This window comes from Myotis lucifugus, unplaced genomic scaffold (genome assembly GCF_000147115.1).
Source record: "Myotis lucifugus unplaced genomic scaffold, Myoluc2.0 scaffold_106, whole genome shotgun sequence".
NCBI lineage: Eukaryota > Metazoa > Chordata > Mammalia > Chiroptera > Vespertilionidae > Myotis > Myotis lucifugus.
The window spans coordinates 2,280,347-2,305,828 of record NW_005871154.1 but is presented as its reverse complement, the minus strand read 5'-3'; the positions used below and the strand labels follow the sequence as shown (position 1 = coordinate 2,305,828).

The window sequence follows — 25,482 nt, the reverse complement described above, 5'->3', positions numbered from 1 at the left end:
GACGACATCATGCAAGGGTGTGCCGCCACCTAGGCTTTTATTATATAGGACTAGAGCCCGGTGCATGAAACTTGTGCATGGGTGGGGGGATGTCCCTCAGCCCAGCCTGCACCCTCTCCAGTCTGGGATGCCTCGGGGGATGTCCGACTGCCGGTTTAGGCCGATCCCAGCAGTCGGACATCCCTCTCACAATCCGGGACCACTGGCTCCTAACTACTCGCCCGCCTGCCTACCTGCCTTATTGCCCCTAACCACCTCTGCCTGCTGGCCTGATCACCCCCTAACTACTCTCCCCTGCCGGCCTGATCATCCCCAACTTCCCTCCCCTGCCAACCTGATCGCCCCCTAACTGCTTGCTCCCCACACTGGCCTGATCGCGCCCCTAACTACTTGCTCCCCTGCGCCGGCCTGATCTTGCCCCAACTGCCTCTGCCTTGGCCCCCGCCACTGTGGCTTTGCCCGGAAGGAAGGCAGGACCCAGTCTAATTAGCATATTACTATTTTATTAGTATAGATTGGTCATCTATATGTCTACTTTGGAGAAATGTCTATTCAGATCCTCTGCCCATTTTTAAAACAGACTGTTTTCTTTTTGGTGTTAAGTTGTATGAGTTCCATATATAGTTTGATTATTAACCTATTGTTGGATATATCATTGGCGAATATCTTCTCCCATTCAGTAGGTTATCATTTCATTTTGTTGGTGGTTTCCTTCCCTGTACAAAAACTCTTTAGTTTGATATAGATCCATTTGCTTATTTATTTTTCTTTTGTTTCCCTTGCCTGAGGAGATATATCCAAAAAAAATTACTAAGAGTGATGTCAAAGAGTTTACTGCCTATGTGTTCTTCTAGGAGATTGGGTCTTCAGTTTAAGTATTTAATCTATTTGGAGATTATTCTTGTATATGGTATAAGAAAGTGATCCAGTTTCATTTTTTGCATGTTTCTGTCCAGTTTTCCCAACACCATTTATTGAAGATACTGTCTTTATCCCATTGTATATTCTTGCCTTCTTTGTCATAGACTAATTCCATATAGACATGAGTTTATTTTGTGTTCTTTATTCTGTTCCATTGATCTATGTGTCTCTGTTTATGCCAATCATGCTGTTTTGATTACTATAGCCTTGTAATATAGTTTGATATCAGGTTACATACCTTCAAATGTGTTCTTTCTCAAGATTGCTTTAGATATTATCCATACTGTGTCCTTTGATTGAAGCAGTTAGTCCACTTACATTTAAAGTAATTATTGATAGGTATTACTTTATGACTATTTTTGTATTTCTTCTCTGTTTCTTATTTATTTTGCTCTCTTTTCTTGTATGCTGTTGACTTTGTGTAGTGTCATATTTGTATTCCTTTTTATTTCTTGTAGGTTTTTGGTTTGTGGTTACCATGTGCTTCATATATACCAAGCTATGTTTATAGCTGTCTACTTTAAGTACCTAAGTTCAAACACATTCTAAAATAACTACAATTTTTACTCATCCCCTCCATGTTTATGTTTTTGTCATTGTTTTTACTTTTTGTATATGTATTTGTGTGTATTCCTTAATTTATTGTTGTAATTACTCATCATCTTTCTACTTTTGCCTTTTAACCTTTGTACTAGCTTTATAGTTGGTTGATCCCCTGCTTTTACTGTTTACCTTTGTGAGAATTTTTTTTTCTTATTCATAGTTTTGATCTTTTCTACTTAAAGGAGTACCTTTAACATTTTCTGTACTACTGGGTTAGTGGTGATGAATTTCCTTAGCTTTTTCTTGTCTGGGAAGCTCTTTATCTCTCCTTCTATTCTAAATGATAGACTTGCTAAGTATAATAATCTTGGATGTAGGTCTTTGCTTTTCATCACTTTATATATTTGTGCCAGTGTCTTCTGGCCTGCAGAGTTTCTGTTGAGAAATCAGTTCACAGTCCTATGGGAGCTGCCTTATACATAATTAACTGCTTTTCTGTCACTACTTTTATGATTCTCTACTTATCGTTCACCTTCAGCATTTTAACTATGATGTGTCTTAGTGTGGGACTCTTCAGGTTCACCAAGTTTGTGACTCTCTGTGCTTTCTGGACTTGTATGTCTATTTCCATCACCAGGTTAGGGAAGTTTTCAGTCATTATTTCTTCAAAAAAAGTTTTCATCCTTTGCTCTTTTCTCCTTCTGATATCCCTATGATGCAAATGTTGGTATGCTTGATGTTGTACCAAGGGTCCCTTAAACTATTCTATTTTTTTTCTTTGCTGTTCTGATAGGGTGTTTTCTGCTACTTTGTCTTCCAGATTGCTCATTTGATAAACTACTTCATCTAATCTGCTCTTGATTCCCTCTAATATATTCTTCATTTCGAACTGATTTTTTTTAATGTTTCCTGTCTCTTTGTTGACATTCTCAATGAGTTCATCTACTATTTCCCTAAGTTCCTTGAGCATCCTTATAACCAATGTTTTGCATCTGGTAGATTGCTTGTCTCCATTTTGTTCAGTTCTTTTTCTGAAGTTTTTCTCCTGTTCTGTTCTTTCATTTGGGACATGTTTCTTTGTCTCTACATTTTGTCTGACTCCCCATGTTTGTTTCTGTGTATTAGGTAGATCTGCTATGTCTCCCACTCTTGGCAGAGTGGCCTTATGTAGTAGGTATTCTGTGAGACTCAGTGTGTAGTGTCCCTGTTCATCTCAGGCAGGTGGTTCAGGTGGTCTCAGGTGTTGTGTGTGCCCTTCTGTTGTAGGTGAGCCTTGATTGCTATTGGGACATAAGTGCGTGGGATTGTCTCTCAGGCTGACTGGCTGTAACTACGGCAGACCATCCCACAGTGCAGCAGTTGCTTTAGTGGGGCTCTGGTGCCAGCCAAGTCTGCCTTTTGGGTGTGTTGTTTGTGGACCTGGTTGGGTGCTGCTGTGGTGTAATTTGAAGCAGGTCCCTGGGTTTGTTGATTCTGGAGGCTTTTGGGAGAGGCTGTGGTATAGGCCAAGGTCAGCTACTCCTGGCTTGGGCTGACCGGTGGGAGCTACAAAGTGATCTGTGGTTTGTTGCTGCTTTTGCTAAACTTGGAGGTGTTTGGGAGAGGTTATGCTGTGAACCAAGACTGGTTGCCATTCTGGGCCTGGGACCCTTTAGTGGGCCCCAGAATGTAAGTTGAGGCCAGCTACCTTGTGCTGGGTTTTTGGCCACTTACTTGAGTTATATTCAGGCCAGCGCTGGGCACAGCTTATGTCAGGCTTGAGGCCACCTGATGGAAATTGCAATGTTTATTGAGACCAGTTACCCCTTATGCTGGGCTTGGGGCTGCTTCGTAAGAGGTGCAGGGCACACCAAGCCCAGCTGCTGCTTGTTTGGGGTTTGTGGGTCTTTGAGAGATCTTAGGAAAGTCCGCAGCGGAGCTGAAGAGGCTGCTCATGTAGAAAAGTCTCTGGAAGCAACTTGGGTCAGGTGTGTGTATATACTGTAGATGGCCTTATACGGCACTGCAGCTACTTAAAGTGACATTAGATATAAACTTACACTAAAAAATGAGAAACACATTAAATTGGAACTAATAAGTTTTAGAGATAAAATGAATTTTTGTCATTAACTAGTTGATCCAAGTTAATAGTTCATCTGCTTCTTTGCTTGAAAAAACTTTGTGTGTAATAGCTTAGAAAAGTGGTGACTTAATTTAAAAGGGTGCTTTATAAAAGCACTATTATATTTTACTTGGTTAATTTAATTTTTAAAAAACCTGCATTGTCAAACAAGTGACTATTGACATTTTTTGAGTGTTCAGATTTCAAAAGCCAATTTTTAACTTTTAATACATTGTTTAGATTTGACATATATTGTGAAAAATATTTCAAATGATAAGGTATTTTCCATATTTTATTTATATATAAACAAAATCAGTTTATTTTCTCATTGATATTTAAAAAAAAACGGTGAAAAATGCCTCACATTGTGCTTTTTTCTTTAGGTTCATTGTGGGGAAGGAAGAAATTCCCACACATTCTTATTCCCCAGAGACAGCATACGCAAAAGTGGAACAAAAGACAGAAAAACAGGAGGAAAAATCTAGAGGAATGAATATAATTGCCCTAGTCAGGAAGCTTGTGGATTCAATGTGAGTTCTTTATCTTGATATTTTAGCACAGTTTGTCTTGTTTTATATAATATTTGTACTGTGCAAAGGTATTTTTGTGTTTGTTTTTCAGGTGATGGTAATTTTTTTGCAGAATTTTGATGGCAACTGAATGTTATTAATATTTCTGGCACGACTATAGATAACTATATGCCTTTAAAATAGGTTACATGAAATTGAAATACTTTTCTATTGCAAACAAGACAGAATTGCAGGAGTCTAGAGTAGGGAACTTTAGGAATAATTAACATGTGCTAATCAAATGTGCCAAGTTTGGAAAGGAGAAAGAAAAGTCCTGAGAGAGATTCAAGAAGATGCAGGAATAATAAGGAGCAAGCCTTAAGTAAAGGATATTTTGCAAGAGTGGAAGTGTTTACAGCTTTGGAAAGAAAATAAATCTTTAATTGTATTTTTTACAAAGAAGTCTATATTTCATACAAATAAGCCTTGATTTGTATTTCAAGTGTAAATATTTAAGAAAATAAATTTAATGGTTTAAAATTAAATCAGCTGATTAAAATAATATTGGTAGTGATGTTTTAGAGAATATGACATGAGTGGGCAATATAGAAAGTCAGGGGGTCAGTTAAGGGAATCTGAGGCCCTTTAAGGAATTGGAAGACCTACGTTTGGCTCTTATTTTGCCCCTGCTGGCTGTATCCCAAAGTCCTCCTGGGTTAACCAGGGTTTATAATCTCTATTGAGGAGTGTTGTGTGCATTAAATGAAATAACATATGACTTGCCTCACATTCATGAGCACAAAGTAGGTGCTCAAAATGTTTACTGAATTTAAAGACTTTCTCTTCATTTTGGCATACACCACATACAGAAGCTAAGAGAACAAAAAGGAATAGTAAAAGGCAGGAATAATTATGGTAGTGATCTTATTAAGATCAAGAATTTGCTTAATAGCAAGTTCAAATAGTTATGGGTTACCTTAGTGGAGAAAAGGGGGAAGGAGTTTCTCTTAGTACATCATTTCAGCAGGAATCGTTTGGGAATGCAGAGAATGTATTCTGCGGGCGAGTGATGCCATGGGGTCAGAACTGATCAGGTCATGGCAGGACTTGTCTAGTAGCCTCAGGGAGTGCACTGGTATGAGAGCAGATGCAGATAATACAGAAGCAGAGCAGAAAATGCAGGGCCTGGGCAGACCAGAACTTAGGAAGCCATTGTAATGAAAGCATAAGGAAAGAGTAAATGACAGTGCAGTTGGTATCAGAATTTAACTGCACTAGCAAAGAGAGTTTAATAACTTCTGTTGTAGTTCTGGTAGCAAAGGCTGAGAAATGTCTTTGAGAGGACACTTAGCTGTGTGAAGAGTGATGGTTTACATAAGGCACCTCTTCTCTGATTCACGTCTTCTCAGGCCCCCAGCTTTAATCACTCAGCAACTTCACGTGACCAGATATGTTCTGTCATCCTAATGATACAAGGGCTGTGGTCCATGTGAACTATTGCTGTCACCCTTGAGTAGAAAAGGCTGCCTGTAGACTCCAGCCACAGAGCAGAATTGGATTTCAGAAAAAGTCTTGCTAATCAATTTGCACATGGAACTACAGATGTGTGGAGCCGGAATATCACTCTACAAGTAATTGTTATAAGCAGGAGTGAGTGTGTTTCAACCAAGAAGCTAATTTATTACCCACCATCGAAGAGTTATAAAAACTACTCTTCAAAGAGAAAGGGGGATAGCTAAACCCTCGTTAGATGTCCTCCTTACTTTTTTATGCCCAGAGTACATAAATGGTGCTGGAGTCAGCACACCAAAAAATCACAATGAGTGTGTCTTGAACAGTAGTCCTCCCAGCAGAAATGTTTATTAAGTACTCGAGGACTAAGTGCTTTACGGTTAAATCACAAATAACCTACTTTCAAATTCCCCCACGATCTATATCTATATTTATTTTAAAAACTGAATTTTGAATTCCAATACTGTATCATGTTTCTTTTCCAGATGTTTTCTCTCAAATATAATTAAGTATAAATTCCTGTAACTTGAACACATTCTCATTACGATTTTTGCTCAAGTGCTGACTTCATGGATGATTTATGGCCATTATATTCTACAACAAGTGATTTAAAGCTTCCAAAAGCTCTGGCAGAGTAAAGAGATATATATGCATATTTTTAATATTTAGTCACAGATATTTACCACTGTGGTTTTTCTGTTCCACATTAAAGTGTTTTGACTACAGTCACGTATTTTATACAATGTGTCAAATGGTGAGCAGCAAAGGAAAAGAATCTGTTATCTTTGCTTCTGTGTGTCCTAAGAAACCAAAAGATGCACACATTTAGAAACAAGTAGGTAATGATTTCTGCTTTTTTGGTTAGAGAGGTTTATGCAGATCTACACACATTTTAATTATAATTAGTGTTTTGCTTTAATTTCAGATGTAAGCATGGACCAAGGCATAGATGTTGCAAACACTATGAAGATAATTGCATCTCTTATTGCATTAAAGTAAGTACATAAAAGTATCTTCTTTATTAAATAAACCAATTTCTATATTTCTAAATTAAATGTAGACATAACTTATTTATTAAAATATAATTTCAAAGTAAATTGAAAAGTTGACAATAATTCCTTTCATTCTTTACATTTGACTTGAAAAATAAGAATTTTGTGATATATAGTAACAATTTAGCTTAATATTCACTTACCAGATCTTTAGTTAAATAATTTTAAAATTTGCTTATTTAAAAATTAGTGTAAAACTTACAAAGTAGAAGACAGGGTGAAACAACACAACAAAAAAGACAAGGCCCCTGGACTGTGCTGTGTGCTGGCAGATCAGCAGTCACTCACACACACTGCAGAGTCTGGTACAGTAGCGTTTGATTTTGGACTTGTAAAGCTGCTACATTTTTTTAGGCATGGAGTAACTAGAGCATGTCCACAGTTGCTCTGCATTAAGCAAGTTAGCTGTGCCCACTGGCATACATTCCTTGCTCCCTAATATATTAGTGTACCAGTGTGACTCTCCCTACCCACCCCCATCACCACCCGCTCTGGGAAGGAAGTTGTTTTCCTTACACTTAGTCTGGCACAGATGGCACCACCTGCTGCTACAAGTTCTCCAGTTTTGGATCGTACTCTAACAATTCTGATGCTTTAAAAAGTTTATGATCTTTCTCACAACATCTGATCCGCACTCAGTTGCCGATAAGGGCAGAGTTGTACAGCATCCCCAAAGACAGCCTCCTGACGGTCACTCGAGAAGGGAGGGACTGTGTCACATTAGTGCTTCTGAATGCGTGCCTGTGGCCCAGTGCTGATAGCGGCGTTAGCCCAAGCCAATACCTTACCCTTGGGGTCCCCAAAGGCATGACCAGGTGTAAGAGCGGTGGAGTATTTTTTCAGTTGTGCAATGGTTTTTGACACACTCCTTCCAAATCTGATTTCCAGCTGCACTTTTAAAATGGCAAAAAGAACAAAAAACATCATTGCTGGCAGCGTCAGAGTCTGCCCCTCTGCCATTCCCAGAGTTATTCTTCCCTCCAACTGGACATCACTCTTTTTCAAGGGGAGACCTCAGGAGAGAAACCAAGAGAAGCATCTGATTAAATCAGAAGTACTTGAGAAAGTTTGGGAAGAGGAGGGTAATATTGAAATTACATGAGAAAATTAATGAGCATTGCTAAGCAATGAAAAAAAATGTAGTCTTTCTTTCTAATGAGTACCACTCCTATAAACTTGGTAATTTATGTATAAATTGGAGTATTTTGTCTATGAATATAAAATTTTGAGACCTGTGGACAAGGAATTTACTACACAAATAGGGTAAAATATTTTGACAGTGCACCTCATGATCCCAAAGACTCCGTTACACCACATGTTAAATCATATCCCTGGGTAAATAATCAAATGATTACATTCCTCTCAGCTCACTATACTCCATTCACAATAACTTTTGACTGCTTTCTCATACCCAATCTCATTTTTGGCTTTGTGCTTTCTGTCTAAGCTACCTGAAATGCTTTTCTCATGTTAGCTCCTCCTCTTTTGTGTCTACTTAAATGTCACATCCTCGGTAGCCTTCCCTTACCAGTCAATCCTAGTGCCCTACTTCCCAGAACACTTACTGCAATCTGTAATTATTGTTGTTTTATAAACTTCCTTACTTATTTTCTCTTCCTCTAATGAGCATGAAAGCCTCAATGAAGGCAAGAACTTTGTATCTTCTTCGCTTTTCCCCCAGCATCTAGTGTAATGCTTGGCACATAAGAGGCATCAGTGAATATCTTTTGAATACATAGAAGGGTGAATGGATGGAGGAATGAATGGCCTCTTGAAAACCGGGTGAAAAGACTGAACATGAGTGTGATCCTTGAATCTTTAGATTAATATTATAAGGTTATCAAAGATAGAAGTGTGAACATTTCATGCTTCAAACTAATACTAGGCAGTTTCAGTTAAGCAAATGCTTAATAATTTATACTAATTGATTGGACAATTTAATTTCCATTTTTTAACCAGGTATTAAATAGTTTCAGGTAAATTAACGAATGTTTCTTCATAGTAAATTTTTTTTTTTTTTCTAAAAAAGAAGGCTGTTATCTGGAAGATACAGACCTGACCTCTGGCACTTAGCAGCCAAGCACTGCTAAGAGTGTAGACATTTTCCCATTTCACTGGGGCGAGAGGAGAATGGGAGTCCAGTATTAAAATGTATTGGTTGAATCATGTATAAAATACTACTCTTTTTGATAACTTTTGTTTGTGCTAATTGGCATTTTTTAGCCTATCAGTGTTAAATGACATCTAAACTTCATTTTCCTAAACACTGAAATAAAATTGACCAACACTAGGCCTCTCTCTGTTCCCTTTTGCACTGCAGAAATAGTTGCAGATAATATGAAGGAATGTTGGAAGCAAATATGGATTTGTAGCAGATTTGCTTTTTCCAGTTGGGTTGAGTATACCTCAAAGCTACCATTCTCTAGAGATGTTTGAGCAGAAATATAAACCTAGATATAATTACTTATTTTTCTAGGAAAGTCTTTTAACCCGATCATTTAAAAAGTTGATACCAAAGGTCTAGATAAATAATAAAATTCTCTTTCTGTCAAAAGAATCCCTGCTCATACTGATGAGTAAGGAGTTGCCAAAAGGATTTGGTTTTGTTAACTTCTTTTTATTTCAATGCTTTTGTTTCTAAAATTTTGACGTGGTTTAGGAATTACGAATCCTGATTATTATAAACAAAATGTCAATTTTGGTGCATAGACAAGCTTGGCCAGGTGCTTGCGAAACTTTTTTCTTTGTAAATCAAAGAAAGTCTACTTTCTGCAGGTTTTGCCCTTATTTTGAAGGTAATTGTTTTAAAATTGAGGTTTTAACATTTAATTTTGAAAATGGCTGTGAAATATACTTGTGTTAATTTTTTGGAATCCTGTTTTATTCTGAGACAGTGAAATTCAAATCTATCAGACTTCAAAACTTGGTGGTAAATGAGAATTTCCTCCCAATTTTCTCCAGGGTTTCATCAGGATGTTTAGCGTGGGGTACTTGATCCAGTGCTGCCTCCGAGTCCCCTCTGCGTTCAGGCATCTGTTTACAAAGCCCTCACGGCTGCTTTCTCTCTTCTACAATAAAGAAAACTTTCAGCTTGGAGCTTTTCTGGGCTCTTTTGTTAGTATATACAAGGTAAGGCTTTCAGAAGAGAAAGGAAAAATGGGAAATAAGTAACATGGCTATTGTTAGTATGTGCTCTGTGTCCTTAACTCATCTATCATTTTTTAAAATGCTTCTTTTCGTAATATTCACAGATGTATATAATATATTGGAAATTAAGGTTGGAGAAATTTCTTATTTTAAAATGTTATTTAATATGCTTGAAAGTACATACTTACTTGGCATTTATACATAATATTAAAGATGTTCAGACTCACATACTTTTTTTCCAATAACGGAGACACTGAGAAAATACAAACTTTCTCACATTTCTAATATAAGAAAATGACATTAATATGCTTGGTCTATTTGTTTAAAATTATTTTTAATGCCTGGTTTTAATTTAAACATATTTCAGACACTCCTAACTGATGACAACACTTAATAGAATCAGTATGATTTTCTGTTGTAACATACATATAGGCAATGACTTATTTTTCTTTTCCACTCACTATTCCTACTACACTCTCTTACACCCCTTTTTTGCATGTTCCTATAAATGTACCCATACATATATAAGCACATTCCTAAACACATATTAACGATACAGTACTCTACAACTTTAAATAATGGCCTTTTGTTTAATGAGAATTACTAATATGTAAATAATATTTCTGGCACATTATTAAGCAGCTAACATTTAGATTCTAAATCTAAATATAGATTCTAAATAAATGTGATAACTAAGGTCAATCTGTATGCATACACCTGCAAACACATGTTAAACTCAAAATTATTTCTGGAAAAATGGAATTCTGGCATTATTTTGGGTAAGAAGGCTATGTACAAATTTACTTATAAAAGCTAGATACTCACATTCTTTTTCATTTCTAATTCTAGTGTTTGTATTTATTCTTAATATAAACTTTTAAGTGCTTACAGGTGGACTATCCAACACTTTTTGCTCACGTAGGTTATTCTCTACCATCTAGCATATCTCAGAGCATGTTTTTTTTTTTTTAAAATTTCTGTTACTATTTATTTGCTTAGGTAATACAAACTAATGATATTAAACTAAGGAAAATACAAGTGGGTCAGAAAACCTCTTAATAGAAAATATCCCTACAGTGTGTTCCAAAGCTGTATGTAATTTAAAAAATATATATTATCAGTGCCTTTAGAATCTTCATAAGAATGTCATCAGGAGAAAGACAAACCAGCTTATTTCTTCTGTGTCTTCTTGGTGAAGTGACCGTTTCTCCATTTTGCAATGTTCCTTTTTATCCCTGTGATATCCCTGTTCTGAAGTCTACTTTGATAGTAATATAACTACTCCAACTTTCTTCTGATTATATTTGATAGTGTACTGTTTCTATCTTTTTATTTGAATTTTTCTGTCTTTAGTTTAAAGGTTGGTTTTTTTTTAGACTGCAAATAGTTGGTTCTTTTTTATCCAATTTGATAATCTCTATCTTTTAACTGATGAGTTTAGACTGTTTATACCTAATGTATTTATTTGTTATGGTTGAGTTAAACTTATCTTCTTGCCAGTTGTTTTGAATTTGTTCCATATTTTATTTTGTTCATCTTTCTGTTTTTTCTTTTTCTGTCTTCTGGATTTTTTAAAATATTTTTTAATTTTTTAAATTAATTTTAATAGCTTTATGTATTCTATCTGTACTGTAGGCTTATTATTTATACCTCTTTTTAAAATTTAGTAATTGCCTTAACATTTATAATAAACATTTTCGTATAATATTATACCACTTCATTATAGTGTAGGAATCTTACAACACCATAATTCTAATTTTTCCTTTCCATTTTTTTTTGTGCTACACTTTTATCTTTTCATATGTTATAAACACCACAACACAATGTTACTATTTTTGTTTTGCATAAGGAGTCAGAAGACTTTTTCTGTAAAGGGCCAGATAGTAAATATTTTTAAAAAAATATATTTTTATTGATTTCAGAGAGGAAGGGAGAGGGACAGAGAGACAGAAACATCAATGATGAGAGAGAATCACCAATTGGCTTCATCCTGCACACCCCCAACTGGGGGCCAAACCCACAACCCGGGCACATGCCCCTGACTGGAACCGAACCTGGGACCCCTCAGTCAGCAGGCCGACGCTCCGTCCACTAAGCCAAACCAGCCAGGGCCAGATAGTAAATATTTTAAACTTTGTGGACTACGTATATGGTCTCTGTCACGACTACTCAACTGTCTGTTGTATGGAAGCAGCCAAAGATAATACCTAAATGAATGAGCATGGCAGTATTCCAATACAACTATTATCACATTGTAATTAGAATTTTATATAATTTTCACATGTCGCAATATATTATTTTTGTATTTATTTTTATCCATTTAGAAGTATAAAAGACAATCTTAGCTCATGAACCATATAAAAGCAAATGGCAGAGCAGATTTAGCTAGTGAGCCGTACATAGTTTTCTGACCTCTGCTTTAGACAGTTAATTCAGTTTTACAACAGTTGAACATTTGCATTCATTTTACCATTTCAGGAGCTCTTCATTTCTTTTTGCAGATCTAATTTTTTTATCTGGTATCAGATTCCTTCTGCACGCAGAACTACCTCGGTAACATTTCTGGTAGTGCAGTTCTGCAGGTGATAATTTTTTTCAGCTTCTGTCTGTCCGAGAAAGTCTTTTTTCACCTTCAGACTGAAAAAATGTCACTTCTGGGTATAGAATTCTGTCTTGACAGATTTGTAGTTTATCCAGCTTTCTCTCCTTGTTAGAGTGGGATTGATACTTTTCCTCAGTATTCTGCATGTAGACCAAAGTAGAATCTACATGCATTTTTTTTTCTAGAAATGAAACAACTGAAGTCACTGTATTTTCTTTTTGACACAGGGTACTAGTTGCTTCCTGCGCTGGGTCAGAAACCTGGATGATGAACTGCATGCTATTATAGCTGGTAAAGCAATGATTAAAAAAGAATCATTATTGTATCAATCAGTAGTAGAAATGAATCAGGACTAGTTTCCAAATTTATCTTATCTCTTTGTATGTCTTTTCTCTTTAATAGAATCCCTGTTGAGGCATTAGTCTAAACATTTTGTATTTGTGAAGTTTAACTATCAAGGCACTCTTGCCATCTGGTGTTTTGAGTTGACAATATATCTGCCCTCCTCCAGGCCAGAAATCCTAGGGAATGTGTCACAAAAGAACATGCACTCTTAAAATATTATAGAAGTGACTATGGTACTATTTTAAATGAAATTAGATTTCTTAAATTATTCTGTTTTTACCAATGGTAAGTGACATATTTTAATAATTTTTATTATTTCTTAGGCATGTAAATAATTTTCTAAAAACTAAAGAAAATTTTCTACAAGTGTATTATATGTACTATTTAAGTTGAGTAGACAATTTTTTCAGGCATTTATTGGTAATTTTCCTATTATTAGAATCTCGGGTCTCCTCCCACCTTGGTTTTCCATTTATAAAATGAAGACAGTAATATGGAAAGAAGTGTGATGATAGCACTAAAAATAATTTGAGCTGTTAGGAGAACAGATGAGTAATTATTTTCACTTACAATTAGAAATAATACCAATAGCCTTTAAAAATTATTTTTGAAAATTATTATGTTTGGTAAAATCACCACTGTTTTAAAGTTAAATTTAGAATGTGAAGTTTCTTGTAATATATGTATCAGAACTGTGTGTCGCTAACTCTGAGGTCAATTTCTTAATTTAAAAATATATGATAATAAGAACTTACCCATTTTAATGTTATTAAGTATATTACTGCCTTTGATTTTGATGTAACAAGAGGCAGTGCCATAGATCAATTTTTTTCCTACTTAAGCGAATTTAAATTTCCAAATGACTTAATAACAGATACTTCAAGGTCTGATGAGTTTTGCCTTATTTGTTTCAGGGTTTTTGGCAGGAGTATCAATGATGTTTTATAAAAGCACAACAATTTCCATGTATTTAGCTTCGAAATTGGTGGAGGTAAGCAAACATTTTTATCCATGTATAGTACCAAATTATATATAGCTGTTAAGCTGCTTTAGCAACAAATATATATCCTAATTTTTTAAAGCAAATTCTAATCCTATAAAAGAATATACAAAGTCAATTGCTTTATTTACTCTTCTTTCTTTGTATTATTTTTAAATATACACAAATGGAGAAAGAATAATGTAATTAACCCTCATGCACCCATTACACAGCTTCAGCATTAAAGCATTTGGCCAATCTCATTTCATCTACCCACCCCAACCTCTCAGGTACTGATTTATCATTTTTATTTTTAATAATGTTTTGTTGATTTTTATTTTTATTTATTTATTTTTTTTAGAGAGAGAGGAAGGGAGAGAGAGAAAAAGAGTGAGAAACACAGATGTGAAAGAGACACATTGATCAGCTGCCTCCTGCACACCCCCTACTGGGGATTGGGCCCACAACCCAGGCATGTGCCCCCACTGGGATTCAAACCGGTGATCTTTTAGTGCATGGGATGATGCTCAGTCAACTGAGCCACATTGGCCAGGGCAAGTACTGATTTATTTTAAACCAAATCCAGAATCACTTTGTCCATAAGCAACTCAGGATAAAGACTCCTGAAAGAATAGGCCAATGGATAAGAACTCCTTAAAAATAAGTAAATCAACAATATCACCAAAATATAGCCAGTGCAGTCCGTGCAATTGGAAGCCATTGGAGTTTAAAGCATGCAAATAATATTATTTAATTCATATTTTTAAGGAGAACACTCTGGCTGTTATATAGAAAATGGGTTAGAGACAAGACTGGAAGCTGGGGAAATAAGACAGGAGATGCTGGTTTGTGTAGTAACAGAAAAGATTGAGCGAAGTACACAGATTTAGCACGTTTAGGAAGTAGAGTTGACAAGTCTTGCTAATGGAGAGGAAAAGGGGAATGAGAGAGAAAAAATAACCCCTAGCTAGCAAAATATGTTCTTTGACACTGAGGGAATCCATTATTGACACCTAGTTTGTAAAAGGTGTGTTTCACTAGTACAGCCGCTAACCTGAGTGGCTAGAGCAGCGGTTCTCAACCTGTGGGTCACGACCCCTTTGGCGGTCGAACGACCCTTTCACAGGGGTCGCCTAAGATCATCCTGCATATCAGATATTTACATTATGATTCATAACAATAGCAAAATTACAGTTATGAAGTAGCAACGAAAATAATTTTTTGGTTGGGGTCACAACATGAGGAACTGTATTTAAAGGGCCAGAAGGTTGAGAACCACTGGGCTAGAGGTTTTTTAAGCCAAGCTCTTTGTCTCGTATCAGCAGCTCATATTTGATCTTGGCCAAAGAAGCTGGAATATACAGTGTGCTTCTGAGAGCTCTTTCAAATATAGGAAATTAGCAATTTAAACTTACCAGGTCCTTTGTTGGATTTACTTACTATGGTGTAATAGGTGATTGTTTCCCTATGATTGGAGTTAATTTTATATTAAAGTGCTGTATTACTATATAATAAATATTAAATAAAAATCGGTTGTATAAGCAACTTTTTTTCTTGGAAAAAAGTATTTCCAAGATATATTTATTGAGTATCTATTATGTTCCCATTGCTGTGCTATGTGCTGTTAAGCATATAGAAATGTAGGATATGGTTCCTCCCTTCATCAACTTAGAATCTAGTTCAATAGATAGGTTTTATCATAAGAAATTAGGAACACAATTATTCCATATATCAAAAGATACCTGTTTCATATAACATATCTATGATGCCATTTTACCACATCTGAATTTCATTTTCATCACTGGGAATATACTGCAATGTGTCTGTACCTTGTAAATGTATTGTCATATTACTTTCAAAATAATGGTCAATGTTTATCTTGATTCCTAACTAGATCGCTCTACTTAGGATTTTAAGTAGATTGTAATTCTTTGCACATATCTTGCAGATTAAAGTTAATTGTATATTAAAATGCTGTATATTTAAATGAAAATTAAAATGCTTATTAAAATGAATATTAATTAAAAGTCAGCTATACAGATCACTTTTTTCATGGAAAAAATTATCTTAGGTTCTTTATTTTATGAACCACTCATATCTTCTTGAACATCCCTCCACCCTTTTATAACATCATTCTCTTTTAAACTAGTTTTACTTTATTATTCCCATGTTCTAGAAAACCAGTTTCCATGAATTATTCTGTGTTCTGTCCATATAAGTTAGCTTTCTGTTCCCCATATATATTGTGTACTTGCACCTGCTTGTTAGCCCTGCTTTTTCTCTCTTATCTAGTTGTTGATCCTATGCCTCTTATAATTCAACACTATTAAAACTAGGGGCATAGACCAGTACTAGTCCATGAACTGTTTCCAGTGATGACAGGATAAATAGAGACATTGAGAGTCAGAAATTGGACCCTTTTGTAACCACTTGACAGAGTAATTATCTTTTGAATATAATAGTGAAAATTCAGTTCAATTTTGTGTGTTTTAAATTTGTCTTTCTAGTAATTTGTTTTTGTTGTATTATAAAAGTATCAATTCATAACAACTGGACATATTTTAAAGTTTTTGGCTTGTTTGTTTGTTTTTATGCAGATGGTTTGAGAAGCACTACTCAAATGTAGTCATTTCTGAAATTCTCCATGGTCCTAGACAGACTAGTTGCTTTCTCCTCTGGGGAGCCAAAATATATTTATTTATTATTAATTTATATGCACAGACACATATCTAATGAGGCTATATGATATCTATATATACCTGTGTAGCTATCTTACAGCCTCAGTAGAGTGCATTAATAATTTCTGTTATATACTAACCATTTTTATTCATTTTCAGACCCTAGCTCCTAGCATAGTGTCCAGCATATAGTTAAATAAACACCATTAAATATTTAATGCATGAATGAATAGATATAAGAGGGAATGGAGGACCTGAGCATTTTGCAAAAGCATTGAAGAGTAAATGATGTAAAAGAGGTAGAAGTAAAGTGACATAGAATTTTACAGAAAAGTATTATTGTTGGTACCTGGGGTTTAGGGTAAGAAAATGAGGGCATGGGGGGGAAGGCTAACACTTAATGCTGTTGTGGAAGATGTGACCTATTATTTGAGCCTCGAAAGAATTGTTAGGATTTTGAAAATTTAGAAAAAGACTTAGATAGGAAGCATATTGCTCAACTACATTGTTAATGCTATTTAAAGTTGTTTTCTTTATAAGTCTTGCATTATGCTTGTTTTGCAGACAATGTATTTCAAAGGCATTGAAGCAGGCAAAGTTCCCTATTTCCCCCATGCAGATACTATCATCTATTCCATCTCTACAGCAATTTGCTTCCAGGCAGTAAGTATAGCTTTTTGAAATGAGAAAATAGAATTATTTCTCTTTTTAATGTTCATTGAACCAATGGGGGGAAAATAAAGGCCTAGGAACATTTTTATTTATTACATTTTATGATTTTTTTGTTTTTTAGCAAGATAGCTTGCAAGTTTCAAATCATTAAACATATTAACTTAATGGACCAGTTCCTGTTATGAGCACAATTTTTAGGTTTAAATAGAGTGCAATTTTTATAGGTAAATTATTACTTTAGTACCTTGGCTAGAATGGCCCAATTTAATTACACTTCTTTTAGAAAAAAGATACCGTAGTCATAAATAAGAATAATTGCATTTCTACAATATTACTCAGGCAGTGAGGATAAGGGTAAAAATCTTGCTTAATAGAGGCATTGTTCAATCTCTTTAAATCCTATAATCATCATTATTGATGTTAATGGTTTTAGGGCTGTTGGAAAATTTTGGGGACAGCTTTTATTTGCACTTTGAGCACAATTACTTATAACTAGTGAAGTGCCAGCTACCTAATGGGTATTCAGTAAATGCTTCCTGATAATACTGACTTAATTAACTCAATGATTATTTCCCAAGCAATATTTTCAAAGACGATAGTTATCAACTTAAACATAAATACATGTTTTTTATTATGGTCATCACTGTCATTTTTAAAACACAATGAGCAATAAAAATAGAGGTAAACTACTCTGTGGCCTAACACTGCTGATAATCTTTGCCATTTACTGAAGGAAGTCTAATACCGAATACTCTCATCTTAGGCCGTCATGGAAGTTCAGAATCTGCGACCGTCTTACTGGAAGTTCCTTTTAAGGCTCACCAAGGGCAGGTAAGTGACGGAGATGTTTTAACTGATCATAGAAACAAAGTAAGATTTTTTTTTTTCATAAGAAAGATCTTGAATCTTTTGGTCTCTTTACAGGAATATTCTTTTATTCGTAAAGTAAGATATCTAGATATAAATAAAATATGACCAACTTAATAAGAATAACATGGGGCATTCTTTTAATGAACATTATTTTGATTACTTTCCCCTATATTATTTTAGATATTTTAAGTGTTGTAGATTAATATCATGTTGATTTGCAAATTAGTTGCTACATAACATACTTAAGTCTCACTTTTAAAATGTGTGATCTCTTCTTTTTGATTAAAAATATTAAACAGCTTCATAAGAAATGATGCCTAAACAATGAACTGATTTCTATTTTGGAAAAACAATGGCATTCTTTTCCCTAATAGTGTAACCATACCGTCCTTTATCTTTATTATCTTACTAGAGGCCTGACGCATAAAATTAGTGCAAGAGTAGGCCTTCCTTCCCCCGGCTGCCGGCACCGGCTTCCCTCTGGCACCCGGGACCTGGGCTTCCCTCTGGCTGCTGGCAGGCAACTGGGACATGGGCTTCCCTCGCAGCCCTAGCTTCGTCCAGAGGGACGTCCGGTCTAATTTGCATATTATGCTTTTATTATTATAGATTCTATATTGTCTTTGTTAGCATTTCCTTATCTTAATCTGATTCTTTGGGAGGCAGCTTGACCTCCTAGAAAGACCATGGGCATTGGAGTCGGATAGGCCTAGGTTTGTCAGCTCCGATTCCTTTAGTTGTGTCGCTGGTGGGAAAGTTGTTTACTCTCATGAGCCTCAGTTTTTTTCTTTCAACCATGAAGCAATAATACATACTTTGTAAGGTTGTAGGAAAATCTAGATGTTGATAGTAGCACTTAGCACTTAATAGATACTCAGTAAATTGTTGCTGCTATTAATGTTACCACCATTAGTAGTAATAATAGAAAACAGTTGTATAGTGCTTATTATGTCCCAGATATGGTTTTAAGATACACACATATGTACACATACAGCTTCCATATCCATACATGTGTGTTTCACCCTTAAAGTAACTATGAGGTAGGTACTGAAATCACCCTGATTTTACATATCTGAGATGCACAGAGATGTTAATAGCTTTCCAGAGTCACATAGCTAGTAAGTGACGGGCCTGTGATACGAGCCCGGCAGTCTGGCTTTAGACTTCCCTTTAGCTTAGAATAATGATGCTGGCTAATGACTTAAAGCGAATTTCCCTGCTCTCTTCTCCAGAAGGAAGTGCTTTGGACAGGCCCGGCGACTCAGGGTCCTTCCAGCACAGCAGCTAGATCTGTGTCTTTTAAAAACTTTGAATCTCTTAGGTTAGGGGACGGATAAAATGAGGGTGTGCTTTAACTCTGTTGAGCCTATTAGACTTTTGAAAACCTATGTGCTGATTATCTTTTAATTATTAAATATTTGCTCATTTGGATGTGTTTTCTGTTGTTGTGAGACATTAAAATCACTTATGAGAGAAATTACATTTAATAACGTTGCCTCGGTAAATGTTAGCCTATTCGTTGTTTATTTAGTTTCTTGTGATTTCATCCATCAGAAAAATGGTCCTGAATGTATTTTTCTGTTGACATTATCTATTAGAAAGGGTTTGAAAGAATGATGGTAATCTCTGGGGTTTCCAGCCTGGGGATTAGTATCTCCTTAAAGAAAATATGGACAGTGCACCTTGAGGAAGAGTATCAGAGAGTCTACCAGTGAGTCTTTTGCCATGTCAGCCTTTTCTCTTTTTTCATCTCATAAGTCAGGTAGAGTGAATCATCTCATTTTATAAACTCATTAAATACTTGTTTACTGTATTCTCTGTCTTACAGATTTGCTGTCATGAACCGAAAAGTCCTTGATGTTTTTGGTACTGGTGCATCTAAACACTTTCAGGATTTTATCCCTAGGTTGGATCCAAGATACACGACTGTAACGCCAGAGTTGCCCATCGAGTTTTCTTGAAGATGGCTGTAATTTATTCATTGTGTCTTAACGTTCCATTATTTTATCCTGAAGAGTTAATTATGTTGAACAAAAAGAAGGGGGCCTGAGCTTGAATTTCAGTGTTATTTCAATGAGAGATGCTCTGTTTTGTTTGTTTTTCTTACCAATCAGAAATACAGAAGCTTTTTAGGAAAGTGTTGCTTAATAATTAAGCTCCCTCTGTAGCCAGAATCTGATTCTAGATCACTATAGTGGTTGACATTATGATATATTATTGATTAAATTATGTCAACAAGCAATATTAAATAATCTATGTAAAAAATAAGATATACTTAAAATTACTTTAAACGATGATTTTAGTTCATTCCAGGATAATTCTTGGTTAAAACTGAGAATATTTCTACATTTTAGGATACAAGGCTCATGGGTACATGGATTTGGTCTGTACGTTTTTGGAACTTTTGACTTGGTGACTTGAGTAGTGAAATGCTATGGGTATGAAGCGACTCTTCACAGACAATGCTGCTTTAGTGTAGAGCGATTTAAGTGGCCATCCTTACTGCAGGGATTCAGAGGCGGGTCTCTTACTGTCTGGATAAATGCCGTGGCATCCACACTCTTCTTCCACGGGCACCCTCATCTCTCTCCATGGTCAGCCGGGCTGTTTTGCAGCCCAGAGAACCCATGTGCTGATGGCAGATTAGGTACAAATGGAAGTTGACATAACTGATAAAATTGAAATGTATGTTTTAATCTTTTGCAGAAATATTACACTTGAATATTTAAAAGCAAGTGAAATTACTTTGAAACCTCCTGTAGGTTTGTTATGCTTGCTTTCATTTATAAGGACTGAATTTTTCATAGCTAAATCTGTATGCCATTGTCGACTTAGAAGGGATCAGCATTCTCTGAAACAGAAATAGTTTGGGCAGGTTTGGCAGTTTTGTTTCCTCTCAGCTCTTTCACCTACACAGTGGATGTTTTACAACTAAAAAGTGTAAAAATCCAGTGGTTGTTCAAGAGTTCACTATGTCACGAATGGCCTTCAGGTTCTCTAGCCTCTTTTCAAAAAAACCGTTGTCACCATTTTTACTCCTGTTAGAATAAAGAAGTGACAGGATCCGTCACCGCTGATTTTGAGTTAGTTCAAGACAGATGTGATTGAAAAAGCATCACTCTTAGGGTTTTTCAGAGGCTCAAGTGGTTGTGATGTCTACAGTTAATATAGGGGTGATGGTATATTTTTAAATATAATTTTGTTGCCAAAAAGTTTTAAGCCATTGTAAATTAATTATGCAGTGGGACTTGTGTCGCAACAAGAATTATAACCCAGAATTTAAAAATGCTTAATCCTCCATATTCAATTTCATCAAGCCTTGTACACTTCTGTTTACATGTAATCCTACCCTTGGTTGTTATGGAAAATTGAAACCCAACAGCAAGACAGACTCTGGTGCCATGGTAACAGAGAGCGACTCTTTAATTTGGGCAAAATTTTGCATTATGGTTAACTTTTTAGAATTGATTTGTCTCTTAGGCAGTACTGTTTAAAAGATCATTTTGGTTTCAGACTTCAAAATTGATTAATAAATTAAGTTTTAAGTTTTTATTCACTGGAATCAAAATGGTGATTAGTACTGGGTTTACTTGTAAAATGGAGCATGACAGCAGGGGAGAAAGCTCTGCTGCCGGTACCTCATTTTCTCCATTTAGAAACTGTCTGTAACATCTTTCTGCTGGTTTAAAGAAAAGACATTTTCATCCATAAGTTGTTTTTACTGACATTAAAAGGCTATGATATTGGAAGACAAATTCTACTGAACTATGATGGGGTTGGTGAAATTTTACTGGTTTAAAAGGTGCGTTTTTATGATTTACTTTTTTATTTCTTTTTTTTTTACACATGACAGTGATTTTTTATTTTATATAAAATGTGAAATGAAATAACCATCATGAACCAGAGTACAATAGTGAATGTACAGCTTGAATGATTACTTAACTGATTTGCACTGGTGAATAGAGAAGGCGGGTTTGACTTGATTGGGACTGACTGCGAAGTGGAGTTGTTTGAGCAAACACACAGAAAGTATTTTTGCGTTCCTGAAGACAATCAAAATGAATCTCTCTCTACCTCTAACTAATCAGGTATTGACTGACAACTTGGCATCATAAATAAAGGCAAATATATGTCTCCATTCCAAAAATATGTTTCTACTCCATTTATACGCTGAATAGATTTTGCGTATGGTAACTTCCCACCAGAACTGATTATATTAAATATTAATATGCCCCTTACATTTCTTACATCTTTATGTCAATTGAAAAACAGTGCATTGTAGTAATTAGTAGTTTTATGGTTGTTTCATTGCCATTTCCTGTATTAATAAAATCCTAGAGTTAGTACCAGCCAACTACAGACTGAACTTATAAGATAACAAATGGTCTCAAATCTGTTGGATTCCTACCAGTTTTTCATCAGATAGTTTAATTCCATTTTATTACTCATTTCTGCAATAAAACATTTGGTTCAGTTATCTTTTTTATAAATTCCATGTTTACTTCAATAATTTTTTTCTTGATCTCTAAATATTGTCACTCAGCTGATACTGAGTTTATTTCTTGCCTTCATTTGTTGTTTAGTCGATTGTTATTAATTTAAAATTTTATTCTTTGCTCTCAGATTTTACAATTTACTTTTTTCTAGAATGAACATGTCTTTTGTGATAAAACCCAAATTGGTTCATTGTCACGCAGTGTTTTCTTGTTGAGCTTGAGTATCGTCTCCTTGTGGATAGGCTAACGTTTGATTTAGTTGTTTATGCTGACAAAATTCCTTCTGCGTGTATTTCACCACATCCCTGAGTTTCTGAGCCCTCTGCCAACTCATAGTTAATGGGAATTAGTTTCCCTGACCCTTGGGGAGCTTCATCGCTTGCTCACGTGGCATCCTCCTGTGGTGGCGTCCTCCAGGCAGGGCAGAGGGTGCGCGTCCCCAGGGAGCAGTGCCCCGTGTTCTTGCTGCCTTTGAATCTGAGAAGCCACCAAGTTCAGAGTCCTTGAATGCTCCCTGTGATTTATTTCCATTTGTGTAAGTAGAAAGTAGTTTGACAGGGCAACAAAATCATACTTACATGGATGGCGTTTTGTTCCATGAAGGCAAAAGTGTCCATTCCTGAACTGTGACCTTGCTAAGATACCTGATGAACTTTATCTCCCCCGGCACCTTGAACTGCTGCTGATTGTCTCCTCCATATTCATTTTCAGATAGAGAATTTTAACTGAAAATGAGTGACCAAGAAAAAACAAACAGTGAAAGTATAAGAAATGAATATTGTTTATATACATATATATTTCAGAGGGGAAGGGAGAGGGAGAGAGTGATAGAAGCACCCATGATGAGAGAGAATCATTCATTGGCTGCTTCCTGCACGCCCCCTACTGGGGATCGAACCGGAAACCCGGGCATGTGCCCTGACTGGGAATCAAACTGGAACCTCCTGGCTCAAACACTGAGCCACAGCAGCCAGGCGAAATGAATTTTTGTTTTTTGGTAGGACTGGGCAGAAACCGAGAAGTAAGTAGGGTTAGCTTAATTGCGGATGCCAGGAGCCTGTTCGTATAGTTACCTCAGCCCTGTGCCTTCCTCTTCATAGCCTTGTCCTGTTGATGCCTTAGCTAGCTTTGCAGATCCTTCTTGTGGAATCAGCAAGGAAAGGGGTGTCAGGGACTGAGGTGACCTGAGATCAGAAGGCCGGGCTTGGATCCTGGGGCCCTGTGGTACTTCCCTCAGCTGGCATTGGCGGACCTCAGGGTGGAGGCTGTGTTTCTGTTTCAAGCTATGCTCTCAGGCGACTGTAATAGCTCTGTAGTGTGAAAGGGTAACTACAAAGACATGTGACGGACAGTGATGGGTGGCCTCTGGAAGCGGAAGGGCGGGAGCCTGGCCATGATGTGGCGTGTGTCCTCGGGCTGCCGCGAGGGGAATAGGAATGTGTGCTGTTTCGCACTGAGTGAGAAGCAAGTGGCTTTATTGGAGGAAAGCATATCTGGTAACCGTTTTCTTGCTCTCTGATGTGGCAGCTCTCTCTCCTCCGCCCCCGTGCCCCAGCTCGCTCCTCTCCTCTTTCCCGGCCTTGGAATCTTTATGTCTGACCACTTGTTGCCCTTCCCCACTCCTCATCCCACTTCTTCGTGCCTTTCTTCTGTGGGCTGCTGTGACAGCCTGCAGCTCACATCCTGAAGGAGAGTGCTCTATCGCTTCCTTCGGTGACAGCTGGGGTGTGTGTGGGAGGGCGGGGGAGGGGAGGGTTCTGAAGGAAACATCTCCAGGTTCAGAGACTTTTGATGGAACTGCATTTCTTAGGCAGGAAGGGATGGAGGATAACTGCAGATTATGCATACAGATGTGGAAGGATGTTCCTCTGTACGCGGGCCCTTTAAATCCAGGACAGTCAGTCACTTCTCAGCAGCCCCATAGCATCACCTGAGTCTTGCTGTGGTTACAGGGAAGGGACGGAACTCCTTTGCTATTTCCTACTGCTTCCTCCATTATTTTCCCTAAGTGAAATCATATATTGGGCTTTATCCTTGCAAACCTGAGAATCCCAGTAATAACACACTCTGTCTGTCTATCTATCTATCTATCTATCTATCTATCTATCTATCTATCTATCTACCTATCTGTCTGTCTATCTATCTAGTCCACAGCAGCAGCAGCAGGCCAGGTGCAATTTGTACTCTTTTTCCAGCACACAAGCCACTGTGCTTGCCTGTTTTTGTTGTTCAGTCTGTTGCCCACCGCTACCTACCCCTCCAGAGCCTAGCATTCTAGCTTTGTCAGAAACCCCCAGGCAGGGGGTAGTTCCCTGCCAGCCTCAGCATCTCCAGGGTGAGGAGGCCCAGGCTTGCACAGGGGGCCTGTGGACCTGCATTGGCTGAGGTCACCCAGCAGTATTACTTTCCTCTGCCCCTGAATTTGGACCAGGCAATTTCTGAACCTCATTTCCTCAATGCCTATTAAACTCCTCAGTCATCAGTCAATCCCTTGAGTATATTTTCTTTTCAGATGATTTGGTCCACAGGAGGACCCTGTGGCTAGAGAGGGATTGGCGCCAACAGTCTAAAAAGGTTTAAAGCATGAAGTAATCCTGTTGTTGGTCATTATGGGATGGGGTGCCAAAAGGGATGGGTGAGGAGATACAATAAACACGTTTTCAAGTCTTCCCTCTTCCCCTCTGCGTCTTTCTTTACCTTCCCAAGCCCGCACTTTTCTACCACATCTTGGCCATTTATTTCTGCAGTTGGAGAAGTACTTACAGGGTACTTATTGTTCCTATGGAAAACAATACCACAGTAGTAATAATACAAGAATAACCTCAGTGTTCCATGTACTCACAACTGTAAACCGACTTTTGCCCCACCCTGTTTTTTCTCGTTTGCTTCAGGGAGAATTGGAGGGGCCACATTGGCTGACACTCGATCAGGGAAGAGCCTGCAGGAATGTTGTTGAGTCTGTAAAGAAACAGGTCGCTTCTCTTCTCCTCTTCCCGCAGAAGTGAGCCGGAGGGGTTCATTCAGAGCAGGAGTACTTGGAGCCGTGTCCCCGTGA

At 36.8% G+C, this 25,482-nt stretch overlaps 1 protein-coding gene across 2 annotated transcripts in view; it reads left to right on the top strand.

The window, feature by feature from the left end:
- Nucleotides 1-22,408, top strand: part of TMEM135 (transmembrane protein 135) — a 211,295-nt gene extending 188,887 nt beyond the window's left edge. For both annotated transcript variants that reach the window (XM_023757365.1, XM_006092878.3), the window contains exons 8-15: nt 3,949-4,095; nt 6,512-6,581; nt 9,600-9,767; nt 12,615-12,678; nt 13,647-13,723; nt 16,954-17,052; nt 17,825-17,892; nt 19,760-22,408. In XM_023757365.1, the coding sequence (XP_023613133.1) occupies nt 3,949-4,095; nt 6,512-6,581; nt 9,600-9,767; nt 12,615-12,678; nt 13,647-13,723; nt 16,954-17,052; nt 17,825-17,892; nt 19,760-19,892 (826 nt within the window). In that variant the 3' untranslated portion in view covers nt 19,893-22,408. The remainder of the gene's footprint in view (nt 1-3,948; nt 4,096-6,511; nt 6,582-9,599; nt 9,768-12,614; nt 12,679-13,646; nt 13,724-16,953; nt 17,053-17,824; nt 17,893-19,759) is intronic.
- The last annotated feature ends 3,074 nt before the right edge of the window (nt 22,409-25,482 follow it).